Raw genomic sequence first — 12,857 nt, forward strand, 5'->3', positions numbered from 1 at the left:
TTTATTCATTAAACTATTGTTTGGATGAAAATCTAAACCTAAACTTAAAATTCAGAATAAATTTTAAAGTATGCACTCAACCTTTATTCTTAGAATTAGACTGTACAAGATAGAGTGCTCTGTCTCTGTATTAGATAGAGGATGGAATCCTTTTAGTCTTCAGAAACAGCCAAATTTCTTCATAGGAGAGATTTTTTGAAAAAGTGACTAAATAAATTCTCTTAGATTTTGGTCCATGTTAGCATGATACAGGAACTCCAAGTGCTACTGGACCATATTGGTAGGCTACATGTCTCTTGTTCTACCCAGTCCTAAAAGACTGAGATGTGGTGACCATGTGGAGGACTTCACCATACAGTGAATGCATTATCTTGCTGGAAACCTCTTTAATTTGATTTGTGCATCATCCTGCTGGAAGTAGTCATCAAAACTACTTTCATGGCCATGAAAGCGATGAATGTATGTGGTCACCAACAATACTTCACCAAGGCAGTGAGGGGGCTTTTCCTTTGTTACACTGGTGGGGGTTCTTCCTGGTTGTTTGCTTTGATAAGTCAGGTAACGGTCAGTTGGAACAATTTGACAAACACATCTTGTTCATGTCAAACTTTGAGCTGACCATCTGAATGTTACAGATGAAATATAGACACATCTGACCCAGCAACATTTCCCCCCTTGATTACTTTCCAGTATGCTGTCTCATCACCACCAGACATTACCACAACCACAAACAAAACCACCAATTCAAGAAACCTTTATACACTTGACAGATGTTTTCAGTGGGGTTCAATCATTCACATAATAAAAACACTAAAATTTAACCTTAAAGTAAAAAAAACAAACAAATGGTTTGTAATGTCATATATAGATTACCAGATGTCATATTACACTAAGGCCAAGATATTTAGAGACAACATCTGCTTCCTTTATAGTGAGACTTGGGATTCAGTCAGTGTTCGTGCAGGTAACGGACAGCGTCTTGCCAAACTATTCATCTGTAGCCTTTTTCACATTTTGTCACATTACAGCCACAAACTTCAATGTACTTTACAGGGAATTTATAAAATAAAAAAAACATAAAGTTGAACATGATTGTGGAAAGAAACAATAAAGGGTATACAAAACATTTAACAAATATAAATCAGAGAAAGGCGGCGTGTCTCTTTTATCACTCCATTTTATTCTTATACCCCTAAAAAAATAATGTGCAACAAGACTTAGTTAAGTTCACTGAACTATCTGATAACGCTATGACAAAATGTGAAAAAAAATCAAAGGATATGAGTAGTTTTGTGTTACAGTGTAAGGTAAACATAGTAAACATTTATGCAAAAAATAAAAAAGCTCCAGTATTCAATTCAAAGAAATATAAATAAAATATTGTTTTTCCAAATTACTTCAGATTTTTGTCCACACAAAGTAAGGAGGTCCATGCCTGGAGGGGCTGGGTGATGGATCTGATAAGAGTCTCTCATCGTCGGCTGTGTGTATAAAACTCCAGCAGCCTCTCGGCTCCACAGAGCTTCATCTCTGCCATGGCTGTGGGTAAACTGCTCGCTCTGCTGGTTCTGCTCCAGTGCTCTGCAGGTGAGAAACAAGATCATTCATTGTAAGGGTTCCTTCATTGCCAACATGTTGACAACCTCACAAACTGATTATTTGTGAGGTTGATATTATAAATATCTTTTCATTATTTAGTCAGTATCTCAGGATGTTGTTGGCCACCTTACTGTTGTTTCTTGTGTCGTGTCTTTAGGTGCACACTGACTTTTTGTCTACACCAAAATGTTGAATTCCTTATTCTGAGGTGACACTACTGTGTATTTCTACTTTATTTATTTCTTTTAGCTTTGATGGGAGCTGCAGTGAGGAGCTCCATCATTGGTGGGGGGGACGCCCCAAAAGGCAGGTGGCCTGGTTTGGTCTACCTTGACATCAAGACAGACAGTGGGGAGAGAAAGTGGCACTGCAGTGGTTCAATTCTCAATCAGAAGTGGATCATGACTGCTGGGCGCTGCTGGGATGAGTAAGTCTGGATGGAATTATTGAGTATTTTCTAATAATCTTCCACAATTATACACTTCTAGTGTAAATGTCTGAACCGTTATGTGGAGTTAATCAGAGCCTTTGACAAAATACATTTCAATCAGTTAACATAGTTGATTAGAATGGGTAGAAAACTGATAGTAAGAAAATTAGCAGTTGTGCTAACTCTGGCATATTTACATCGATGCTTATTGTTGACATGTTCATTAATATGTATTGTCCTAATTTAAATAAATAAAATGAAATGAAATACTGACAGGACAAGGCTATTAAGAATGATTCATAATATTCATAAATGAATATTTAAAAGGTAATTAAACTCACCCATGGTCTTAAGAGACAGGGAACCCCACAAGGTTTTGAGGGTCTGGCTTTGTGTCTTTACTGGATATTTTTTTGTGTGTGGTTTCGGGAACTGACGATTTGAAGGGACACACCTGACCCCGCTTCCCGCTTTCTGACCGTCACTTCTAACCCTCCCACGCTAAGACTGCGCGAGGGTTAAAATGATATTAATAACATACAGGTCAGGTCGTTCAGTTGGTGTTATTTCTACATTCGCTATCACGGAGATACCTTAAATGTATTTTAATTTATTGACGTAATTAAGTGAAACATTTTTACCTTACAACTGGTTGTAGTCATGGTGTATGCACAAACAGCAACATCATCTGCTTTGTTGTTTTATGTAACCTGAGTTATGTAACTCAAAATGTGTAGATTTGATTTTTCTCAATGTCCTGGCAGCTAAAGTAAGAGAGATCTGATCCTCTAGTTTTGTCAAGACAGAAAAAGGCAGTAAAGGAGAGTGAATGGATTCTTCAGATGAATAGTGTCATAAACTGTTTGAGAGTTAAAAAGTAAAAAAAGAGGTAGTAATCTGATCTCTTTTGTCTGTTCTTGTGTGTTTCAGTGAACTGAGGACCAGGTGGGATCGAACAGGAGTGTGGATCGGCACATATGAGCTGGGCATGCCATCTGAACGTTACATGAATGTAGACCTTGTTGATCGTCTACCTGAGTTCAGGGCTGATGGCAATGGCTTCGTCAATGACATCGCGCTGTTAAGGTTAAAATACCCTTTAGAGTTCTCTAAGAACGTTGCTCCAGTGGACTTACCCAATGATGATGACATCTTCGATTCTTCCTCTGAGTGTTGGATCGCAGGCTGGGGTGATATTGGCAAAGGTGATTTTATTTTCCATTTTATTTTATTTTCTATAGTGTAAAACCTACATAAGCAATGTTTTCAAAACATTTGCCATCAGAAATGCTTTTTGAACCTTCCTATAATGAACTGTGTTTCGACATTAAAATCTACTTGAACAAACACTCATCCTTGACATGAAGGCTGCATGACTCTTTGTGTGTTTCCATCCAGTTCCTCTACCAGGAACAAAACCTCTTCAGGAGGTGCAGATTTCCATCTTGCCTCGGAAAGATTGTAAAGCCAAATATCCGACCATGACTGATGCGATGTTGTGTGCAGGCGACCCTAAAGGGAAAAAGAACCCCTGTGACGTAAGTTTCAACATATATGTGAACTGAGATGATGTTCTATTTTAATATCTGTGGAGACGTTTGTGTATCAGAGCAAAAACTTTAACTCACATGAAGTTAGAACAAATCATGCCAAGGCACACATGCACACACACACAGACAGACACACACACACGCCGTCACACAAAATTGCATGAATACAGTCAGGTGAAAAGGAAATAAATATAAATAAACAACCAAAAGATGAATGCTTAACATAATCTAAAGTAAGAATAAATTAAAAACCAAATGCAAGAATAAAGTAAAAAAGCAAGATGTAAGCAAACTATAAAGATAAACAAATGCATGGCCAAAATATGATATGGAAGAAATCCCTAAAAGCCCCAACAAGCCTTCATCATGACACCAGCAGTCCTAATTTAATCTCATACTTAATTTGATTTTCTAACGCTTTGCAAGAAAAAAGGCAGAAACTATTCAAATTTGTCTTTATCAGTATCACTTATATTACATTTGAACAATTAATTACCAAAAAAAACAACCTGGTGTGGTAAGTTTTCAGGGTATAGCTGAATTAAAACATTGTCCTGCCAGAAATCTGTTCATGCTTTCTTGTTACTTGTACCCAGTCAGACTCGCTCAGCGTTTCATTCCTTGATTTCAATGCACCGGGTTCATCCAGGAACTCGGACTTGTCCCTAACGTAAAAATAAAACAATCCATTTTGTCTCAGCTCCCTCTCAACATGTGTGCTTATGTACAACAACTACAATTTAATTACCACATAGTTCCAGAGCATTGTGCAATTTGATTGTGTAGGCAGGCTCAGGGAATAAAACCTAACTTTAAGTTAAATCTGCTTCTCCTCAGGGTGACTACGGCGACCCGCTCATGTGCCGCACAGCCAGAGGCTTTGTGCAGGTGGGAATCATGAGTTATGGGAGTCCTAATGGTTGTGAGGTTGCCGGCTTTCCTAGCATCTACACACGAGTCTCCAGTTTTATGGGTTACATCAAAGATCGCATGAAGCAACTTGATGAAGAATTAGCCTCTGACTAATGTTCCCAGAAGCCAGAGGAAGTGGGAGGCTTCCCTAACCAGCAGAGTTGCTGCCTTTCTCAGCTTGTCTCCTTATCCACTCAACCCTTACTGCTCTCTCTCTCTCACTGTCAAACATTTAACCACATTGCATTAAAGCTTTGAAGCATCACTCCTGGTGTCTGTTTGTGTTTATTTCATAAACTAAAATTGTCTGTAGCTCAATGAAAAAATAAAACATTAACCAGCTTAAAAATGAAAAATAAAGACTTCTCTAAACTAACAATTTTGCAATTATGCAACTTAGTGCTTGAATAATTATCATTTTATTCATTACAATAGACCCTTGAGGTTGGGTTAGATTTATTTCAACTGTTATGCAACCATGTCCTCAGTCAGAGGCCTTTTCACATTAGTTGTAACACAGTCAGCAACTGGAGATTCCTGTGCTGTCCACTTCTCTGACCATATACCAGTAATATTTGAGCTCTCCCTTACCTGACCCCCTATGACACAGGTGTCAAACTCCAGTCCTCGAGGGCCGCAGTCCTGCAGTTTTTAGATGTGAAACAGGTACAAAACACTGGAATGAATGACTTAATGACCTCCTCATTGTGTAGATCAGTTCTCCAGAGTCCTGCTAATGACCTAATTATTCTATTCAGGTGTGGTGCAGCAGAGGCACATCTAAAAGTTGCAGGAAACCGGCCCTTGAGGACTGGAGTTTGACACCCCTGCCCTATGACTTACTCTCTCTGATTAGTTCAACTTTCTTAGAAATTCTACACTTTTCTAGAACGTAGACAAATATAAAGAGAGTCTTTGGTAAATTATCAGAAGACTTTTATACCAGCAAAAACAAAGTACAGTGGCTTGCAGAAGTATTCACACCTCTTGAACTTTTGTTTATTTTGTCATATTGCAGAATGTTTTGCATTCTGAACAAAAAGTTTAATTTTGCTCTGATCTGACCAGAGCTCCTTCTCCCACATGTTTGCTGTGTCCAACTTGGCTTCTAGCAAACTGCAAACAGGATTTCTTATGTTTTTTTTTTTCCCCAACAATGGCTTTCTCCTAGCAACTCTTCCATATAGAGCACATTTGTGCAGCGATGACTAACAGTTATCCTGTGGACAGGTTCTGAGCAGGTTCCCCCTCTGAGCTTTGGATCATCTGGTCCAGAGTAACCTTGAGCCTCTTGGCTGCATCTCTGATCAGAGCTCTGCTTGTTCAGCTGAAGTTCAGGTGGACGGCCTTGTCGTGGGCTATCATTAACATTTAACACATTAAACTCAGTTCTGATTTAATGTGTTAAATTAGAACATAATTAAACACATAGCAATCTTTGGGCAGTCGGACCCCATAAAGTAAGATTTGTTTGGAAAATGGCCCCTACAGTGTATCAAATACAAAGTCACACTCACACTCCTATGTTCACAAGGACTATGTTGTGTACAAATAGAAACATTTAAACTATTTAGAAAAATTTTAAACAAAAAAAAATAAAATAAATAATAGACCGCTGGCCTTTTGTCCAGCAGTCAACGTCTTGTATTCTTTTTTCCCCCATCATTTCCCTGGCCTCCTACAGTTCTCCTCATGTAACCGGCCTGACTTTTGTAATAGTTTATTTCTGTTCAACTTTGGATTTTTTATTTATTAGGCCCGAGCAGCAAAGCGCTGCGAAGGCGTATTGTATTGTATCTGTACTGTTTCTTATTATCACGATTCTGCCCCGCTCTTTGGGCGCCTTTTTGGAGGCTTTATCATATTCAAAAGCTCACCAAACTTGGCGGACGCGTCTAGGCGGTTTAAAAATTTGGAAATTTAAGGTCGTCGCAAAAATCGCAAAACAAAATGGCTCAACGGCGCCACCTAGCAATTTTCAGAAGACACAATGGTATGAACGTACTTCATCGTAGAGACATGAAATTTGGTACACTTGTAGAGCTCACCAAGACGCTCAGAATGTACATTTAATGTTATAAGGCAAGTATCACAGGAAGTTGGCCATTTTGGATTGAAGGTCCGATTTTGACCCCGATTTTGACGTTTACAGCCTTTGTATTTGATCGAACTCCTCCTAGGGATTTTGATTGATCGGCTTCAAACTCGGTCAGTCTGATCATAAGGCATGTCTGATTCAAAGTTATCAAAACAGTGAGTGTTTGAGCATGCTGAAGGGGGATTACCAGGGGTCAAAGTTCACCTATTCCCCATGAAACACGAAACTGTTATATATCCTGCACAGAAACACACAGAGATACCAAACGTTCAGTTATTGATCATCATTGAGTGTCCTTAAATATCCTATGGTCAAATGATGACATCACTTAGGCCATGCCCCCTGACAACAGGAAGTGTCATATTTTACTGTGAACGGTCGATAGCTTCTGCAGTGGCGAGCAGGCTGCGGCTCTGGAAACTGTGCGAGAGTTTCTGCGGTGGCTGGGACCCCCGCAGTGGCCAATAGGCCGCAGCGGCGCTTGGCTGCGAGGGCCGCACGAGGCTGCTCGCAGCTTTAATTTTTTTTGTATTTTTGTATGTTCGCATTTCATCTTTTTTTAGTTTTTTTTTTTTTATTAAATATTTCAAAATCTGCCAACCGCTCTACATGTGGGTCCACTTTAAAAACACGCAACATGCCGCTCTGCCCATGCCTGGAGGGGCTGGGTGATGGATCTGATAAGAGTCTCTCATCGTCGGCTGTGTGTATAAAACTCCAGCAGCCTCTCGGCTCCACAGAGCTGCATCTCTGCCATGGCTGTGGGTAAACTGCTCGCTCTGCTGGTTCTGCTCCAGTGCTCTGCAGGTGAGAAACAAGATCATTTTACATAGAACAAAATGAGTGATAACAAGAAGAGATATGCTGACTGTTCATGCCTCTTGTATTCTGTAGATAACTTTATCATTTGAGTGCATACCATCTGTGAATTAATATGGAATCCACAATATTTACACCAAAATGATAAACTAGATATTTTAGCCTCACAATAAGCATGAAGGTAAACACTACTGTGTATTTCTACTTTATTTATTTCTTTTAGCTTTGATGGGAGCTGGAGTGAGGAGCTCCTTCATTGGTGGGGGGGACGCCCCAAAAGGCAGGTGGCCTGGTTTGGTCTACATTGACATCAAGACAGACAGTGGGGAGAGAAAGTGGCACTGCAGTGGTTCAATTCTCAATCAGAAGTGGATCATGACTGCTGGGCGCTGCTGGGATGAGTAAGTCTGGATGGAATTATTGAGTATTTTCTAATAATCTTCCACAATTATACACTTCTAGTGTAAATGTCTGAACTATTAATTTGCTTTATACAGAGTTAGTCAGAGGCTTTGACAAAAATACATTCCAGTCTCTTAACCCTCCTGTTATGTTCCGGGTCAAATTGACCCGTTTTAAAATTTACAAATAAAAAAAAAAAAATAGAAGCATTTTTTTTGCATGAAACGTTTTCTATTTGTCTTAATAGGTGCACTCTAGACATAAGTTGAAAATTTATTCATGTTACACATTTGTACCAAACCCTAGGTCTACTTTTTACATCGATACTGTTCGGGTCAATTTGACCCGGCAGTCAGGTTAAAGTGCAAAAAAAGATTTTAAAATGTCCAATTCTATATGTTTCCTTGCAGTTATGAACCATATTTCACCACACACACACTCACACACACCCACACGCAACCACACACACACAAGCCCACTTTCTCACTATTCTCTTTACTTCACTAGGAAACTGCGAGAAAGCAGGTGTTCACACAACCTTTGACGGGAATCTTTTCTGTTCCTGTGGACAAACTCCACTCACTCTGAGTGACACTCAGCAGAAGTGGATGAAAACATAAATACTCTCTGCATGACTCATTTATCTTGATTTTAATCAGCGGGTCAATTTGACCCAGAACAGTATGTGTGTCTCAAGTTCAATTATAAAGATCACCCTTTGGTAAAAAAAAAAAAGTATAATATAAAATAATTTACCAAAGGTCAACTTCAAGGAAATTATTGTTTTTTTGTGTCTAGGTTTTTTTCAGTGGACATTAAAAATCTAAATTCCATTTTTTATGTCCAAATGAGTAAATGAGCAGGTTGTCGTCATTGATCCTTAATTTCTGAGAAATAATAAAACATCATTGCACAAATATTGATTGAAATGGTTAGTATTGGAGTTAATAATCAGATACAAAAATGTTTTGGAGGAATTTTTTGGTTTCTGACACTATTGCATGATTAAACACTCCCTGGGTCAAATTGACCCACGAACATTTTTGCTGTACCCTAGAAACGAACATAACAGGAGGGTTAATGTAGTTGATTGGGTAGAAAACTGATACTATCAAATACTATGAAAGTAGGTGTCAGGATCTGTGTTTTTCTGTGTATTTATTTAGAGTTTTCTGTGTCTCTGAGTCTCCGTGCTGTCCTGTCCTCCCCTTGATTGTTCCCTGGTGTCTCTCGTTTCCTTGATTACCCTCTGTGTATTTAACTCCACCTGTGTTCCTTGTTCCTCGTCGGGTCCTTGTCAATGTGTCTGGTCCATCCGTGTAGCCTGTTGCTACCAGTTCTGAGCCCTAGCCTTCCGCTCTACTGTGCTGCCAGGTTTTGTGGACTTTTGGACTTATTTAAGTTTATTTTCATCATTAAACTTCCATCAATCATCTCACCTGGGTCATCTGCGTCTTCCTCACCGCTTCCACCACAACAGTTCATGACAGTAGGAACTTATTGTACAAATATTAAACATAACATCTATAAACGAGGGAGATCTGATCGTCTCGTTTTGTCAAGCCAGATAAAGGCAGTAAAGGAGAGTGAACGGATTCTTTGAATAGTGTCATAAAGTGTTTGAGGGTTGGGGTTACAGGTAATCTGATCTCTTTTGTCTGTTCTTGTGTGTTTCAGTGAACTGAGGTCCAGGTGGGATCGAACAGGAGTGTGGATCGGCACATATGAGCTGGACAAGCCATCTGAACGTTACATGGAAGTAAACCTCATTGTTCGTAATCCTGAGTTCAGGGTTACTGGCAATGGCTTCATCAATGACATTGCGCTGATAAAGTTAAAAGACCCTTTAAAATTCTCTAAGAACGTTGCTCCAGTGAACTTACCCAAAGACGATGACATCTTCGATTCTTCCTCTGAGTGTTGGATCGCAGGCTGGTGGGGAAAAATCAATGGTAGAACGTTTTTCACACTCATACTGCATAAATCTATACACACATACACAGACTAAGGGTGAACTTAATGTGTTACCACAATATATTGTGGTAGCATTGTGATGGTAATAAAAGTGACAATAAGATCTGTTTATTCTCTTTCAGGCAGCCTCATGGCTGTCATGGCGTGGCTCCTGAAAATCAAACCTTTTGTAATACGCTTCTACAGGACAGCAGCCACAAAACGAATTGTTATTTATATCACTAGACTGCAGAAAGTAACTTCATTTAATGATATTTTCGAATGAATTCATATTTATTGATACTTTAGTTGCGCAAACAGTGGAGAAACTAGTAAAACTAACAATCCTGACAACATGGACAGTTTAAGAGTTTTTAAACATGACAATAAATTGGAATTCTTAGATAAATCTTAAGTCCATGAAATTTATTGTGATAAATGATAAGCAATGCGATAAATGCCCACCCCTGTCACGCACACATTATACTGTATAGGTGCATAATAATTGTATAGTAATAATCTGTATCCTCACCTGGACCTCTCTCTCTGCCCATGTAGTCTGGGGTGAGAAATCAAACACTCTACAGGAGATGGAGGTTCGAATTGTGGGTCAGACTAGATGTGAAGCTACGTTTCCAGACCTGAGTGACAACATGCTGTGTGCAGGCAGTCCTGCTGGAGGAAAATATTGCTGCAACGTGAGTTTCAACATTTCTATAAAAGCTAACATGCAGAACATCAGTTTAATCTGGTTTATTGTGAAAACATAAAACCATCTGCTAAAAACATGTAAGCCCCCCCCCCCACATTACTTTCAAGTTTCAATGTCAGCCATTGTGCGACTCAGAGGCACACAAACAAACTAACATTATCACAGTGTGTCAACTTTCAGCATCCACCAGGAGACCATGGCGGCCCGCTCATGTGCCAAACAGCTGGCGGCTTTGTGCAGGTGGGAATCATGAGCTTTCACAGTCCGGATGATTGTCGTACCCCAGACCGCTTTGGAATCTACACTCAAGTCTCTAGTTATATGGACTTCATCATGACATACATTATTTTTGGCTAATATTCCAAGAAGCAAGTAAAAATATCTGAACTATATCAATAATTTGATATTTAATTCCAAGAAACCAAAGAGACCTGAAGACTCTCTGCCTTCATCAGCTTGTCTCCTTTATCCCAATCAAACCTTCCAGTTTATTGACTCTTCCTCACCCAGAGATGTAAATTAAGTAACAAGATATAATTTCAGTATTTCTATTCAAAAAGTGGAATTACTGTAATGCAAGGCTACTGATATGACAGCGGTCCTGCAAAAAGTCACTGACACCATAAGGCTAAAAAAAAAAAAAAGAGAGAGATCGTCCACAAAGACTTTTTAAAACTATTTAGAAAAAGTGTGGTAGAAAAAGGTGAGGCAACAACAGAATAACAACAGGCTTGACAGAATTGTGAATGTTGATGTATTTCTAAAGCCCATTTAAAACCCAACACTTATTGGGTCAGAGTTCTGGGCAACAAGGTAAAGTACGTCAAAAAGCATCCAGGTACGTCTAACAAAATGAGAATATCATGAAAAATAATAATAAAAATTTTTTTGTCAGAAAGTACAAGTGGCATCTCTGTTTTGGGAATGAGTTGGGTTTGTCTGTGTATTGTAGCTCTTGATGTGCTGACTCCAGCCTCCTTCTGAAGTTCCACCAAATTCTGGAACGGATTTTGCTGACAATCCTAAAAGACGTTATTAATCTCAGAGGGAAATTAAATGTTGTAACTTATAACATAAAATCCTCTCAAGCCCTGATAAACCCTGCTGCCAGTACTTTTTTTCCTACACACTTTTTCCTTCCACTCAACTTTCTATGAATATGCTTGGATGACATCAATACATTAAGAATGCTTCCCCCCCTTGAAATGTACTTTTTGTCAGATTAAAATTTTCTGAAACATTGAATTTATTTCATTAAAATTACAAGAAATAAAGAAGTAAATAATTCACTCCATGAATTACATAATGCGTTTCACTTTCTGAAAGAAGGGAAAAAAACAATGAGAATCAAAAAGCATTAATTTCTTCTTAGCTTTATCTGCGTATTACCAAAAAAGGAATAAGACAAAAAAAACATGAAATGATGTAAATTGCATCAGCAATGTTCACTTTACAAGACACATGTAAGAGTGAGTCTAAAATTAATTTTACATGTAGCATCTGCAACTATAAACTTTATATTTTTGAAATACAAATTGTACTGCATGAACTGTATTGCTATTAGCAATGGCATGATGATTATCATGATGATACATCAGTTGTGAATGAATATTATATCGTAAACCTTTGCACCATTATCTAGTGGTCTGACTTTACATCATTGTTGACTTGGCAGAAGTAGAGAAAGTCTGTTGTCAGTATATTACAGCAATGTTACAATAATTAGAAAACCTCACAAATTCACATGTTTTGTGTACAGAGGTATTATTCCTGTGTTAGTTACCATTTATACTGGACACTTCATTAATCCTGTGTGGGAATTTGTTTAGGTACAGCAACAACAGGCGAATCAATAAAAATGGTAAAGAGAAAAGAGAACATAATATGTAAAATTTAACTACCCACGCCACGTCACGTAAGCAGTAAGTTATCAGTTCAAATTGGTAAGTCGTCAGAATAAACTGAACACACACATAAATAAATCCCAACACACCTTGTGGACAGTGTGTGAGCTGAGAGGAGCAGCTTTTCTCCTCCATCAGCACTCACCTTCCAGCTGGTCAAGTGTCGCCATGGTGACAAGAGTCAGTAGGTGGAGCATCATTATTTAGAATCTTTAACGATCCTGATGATTTATAACGTTTGCATACATGTAAAATGGAAAAATGGCAACCAAAGATGCTGCAGCTGAAATCTAGAAATCCATGAGTTATTTAGGAGAGTCTGAGATGGTGCTGAATATTTCTTCTATAACTCTGTTGAATATTAAAAATAAAAAACATAAACACACTGGATAAAATACAAGTGAAAAAATATGCTAATATATTAAATCAACAGACATTTGCTTATGGTCAAAAATAGGATTATATGCTAAGACTACAC

General features: G+C 38.5%; 2 protein-coding genes across 3 annotated transcripts; both read left to right on the forward strand.

Moving 5' to 3' along the window:
* The first annotated feature begins 1,460 nt into the window (after window positions 1–1,460).
* LOC116735334 (tryptase-2-like) lies at window positions 1,461–4,756 on the forward strand. Its single transcript, XM_032587143.1, has 5 exons — window positions 1,461–1,587; window positions 1,849–2,026; window positions 2,960–3,234; window positions 3,428–3,567; window positions 4,417–4,756. Exons 1-5 carry the CDS (start codon window positions 1,536–1,538, stop codon window positions 4,603–4,605), a joined length of 834 nt encoding a protein of 277 aa, XP_032443034.1. The 5' UTR covers window positions 1,461–1,535; the 3' UTR covers window positions 4,606–4,756.
* Window positions 4,757–7,275: 2,519 nt separating this feature from the next.
* LOC116735333 (tryptase-2-like) lies at window positions 7,276–12,112 on the forward strand. Of its 2 annotated transcripts, none has more exons than XM_032587141.1 (5): window positions 7,276–7,396; window positions 7,632–7,809; window positions 9,488–9,762; window positions 10,322–10,461; window positions 10,641–12,112. In XM_032587141.1, the coding sequence occupies exons 1-5, from the start codon at window positions 7,345–7,347 to the stop codon at window positions 10,830–10,832; spliced, it is 837 nt and encodes a 278-aa protein (XP_032443032.1). In that variant the 5' UTR covers window positions 7,276–7,344; the 3' UTR covers window positions 10,833–12,112. The 2 variants fall into 2 exon arrangements, with proteins under 2 accessions (XP_032443032.1, XP_032443033.1); XM_032587142.1 differs by having other exon boundaries at window positions 10,656–12,112.
* The last annotated feature ends 745 nt before the right edge of the window (window positions 12,113–12,857 follow it).

The sequence above is a fragment of the Xiphophorus hellerii genome, chromosome 16, assembly GCF_003331165.1.
Source record: "Xiphophorus hellerii strain 12219 chromosome 16, Xiphophorus_hellerii-4.1, whole genome shotgun sequence".
NCBI classification, from domain to species: Eukaryota; Metazoa; Chordata; class Actinopteri; order Cyprinodontiformes; family Poeciliidae; genus Xiphophorus; species Xiphophorus hellerii.

Coding starts and splice junctions, on each gene's coding strand:
- LOC116735333 (XM_032587141.1), top strand. CDS start 7,345: ATGGCTGTGGGTAAACTGCTCGCTCTGCTGGTTCTGCTCCAGTGCTCT. Junction 7,810..9,487: donor GCTGGGCGCTGCTGGGATGA/GTAAGTCTGGAT, acceptor TGTGTGTTTCAG/TGAACTGAGGTCCAGGTGGG. Junction 9,763..10,321: donor CTGGTGGGGAAAAATCAATG/GTAGAACGTTTT, acceptor CTGCCCATGTAG/TCTGGGGTGAGAAATCAAAC.
- LOC116735334 (XM_032587143.1), top strand. CDS start 1,536: ATGGCTGTGGGTAAACTGCTCGCTCTGCTGGTTCTGCTCCAGTGCTCT. Junction 2,027..2,959: donor GCTGGGCGCTGCTGGGATGA/GTAAGTCTGGAT, acceptor TGTGTGTTTCAG/TGAACTGAGGACCAGGTGGG. Junction 3,568..4,416: donor GGAAAAAGAACCCCTGTGAC/GTAAGTTTCAAC, acceptor GCTTCTCCTCAG/GGTGACTACGGCGACCCGCT.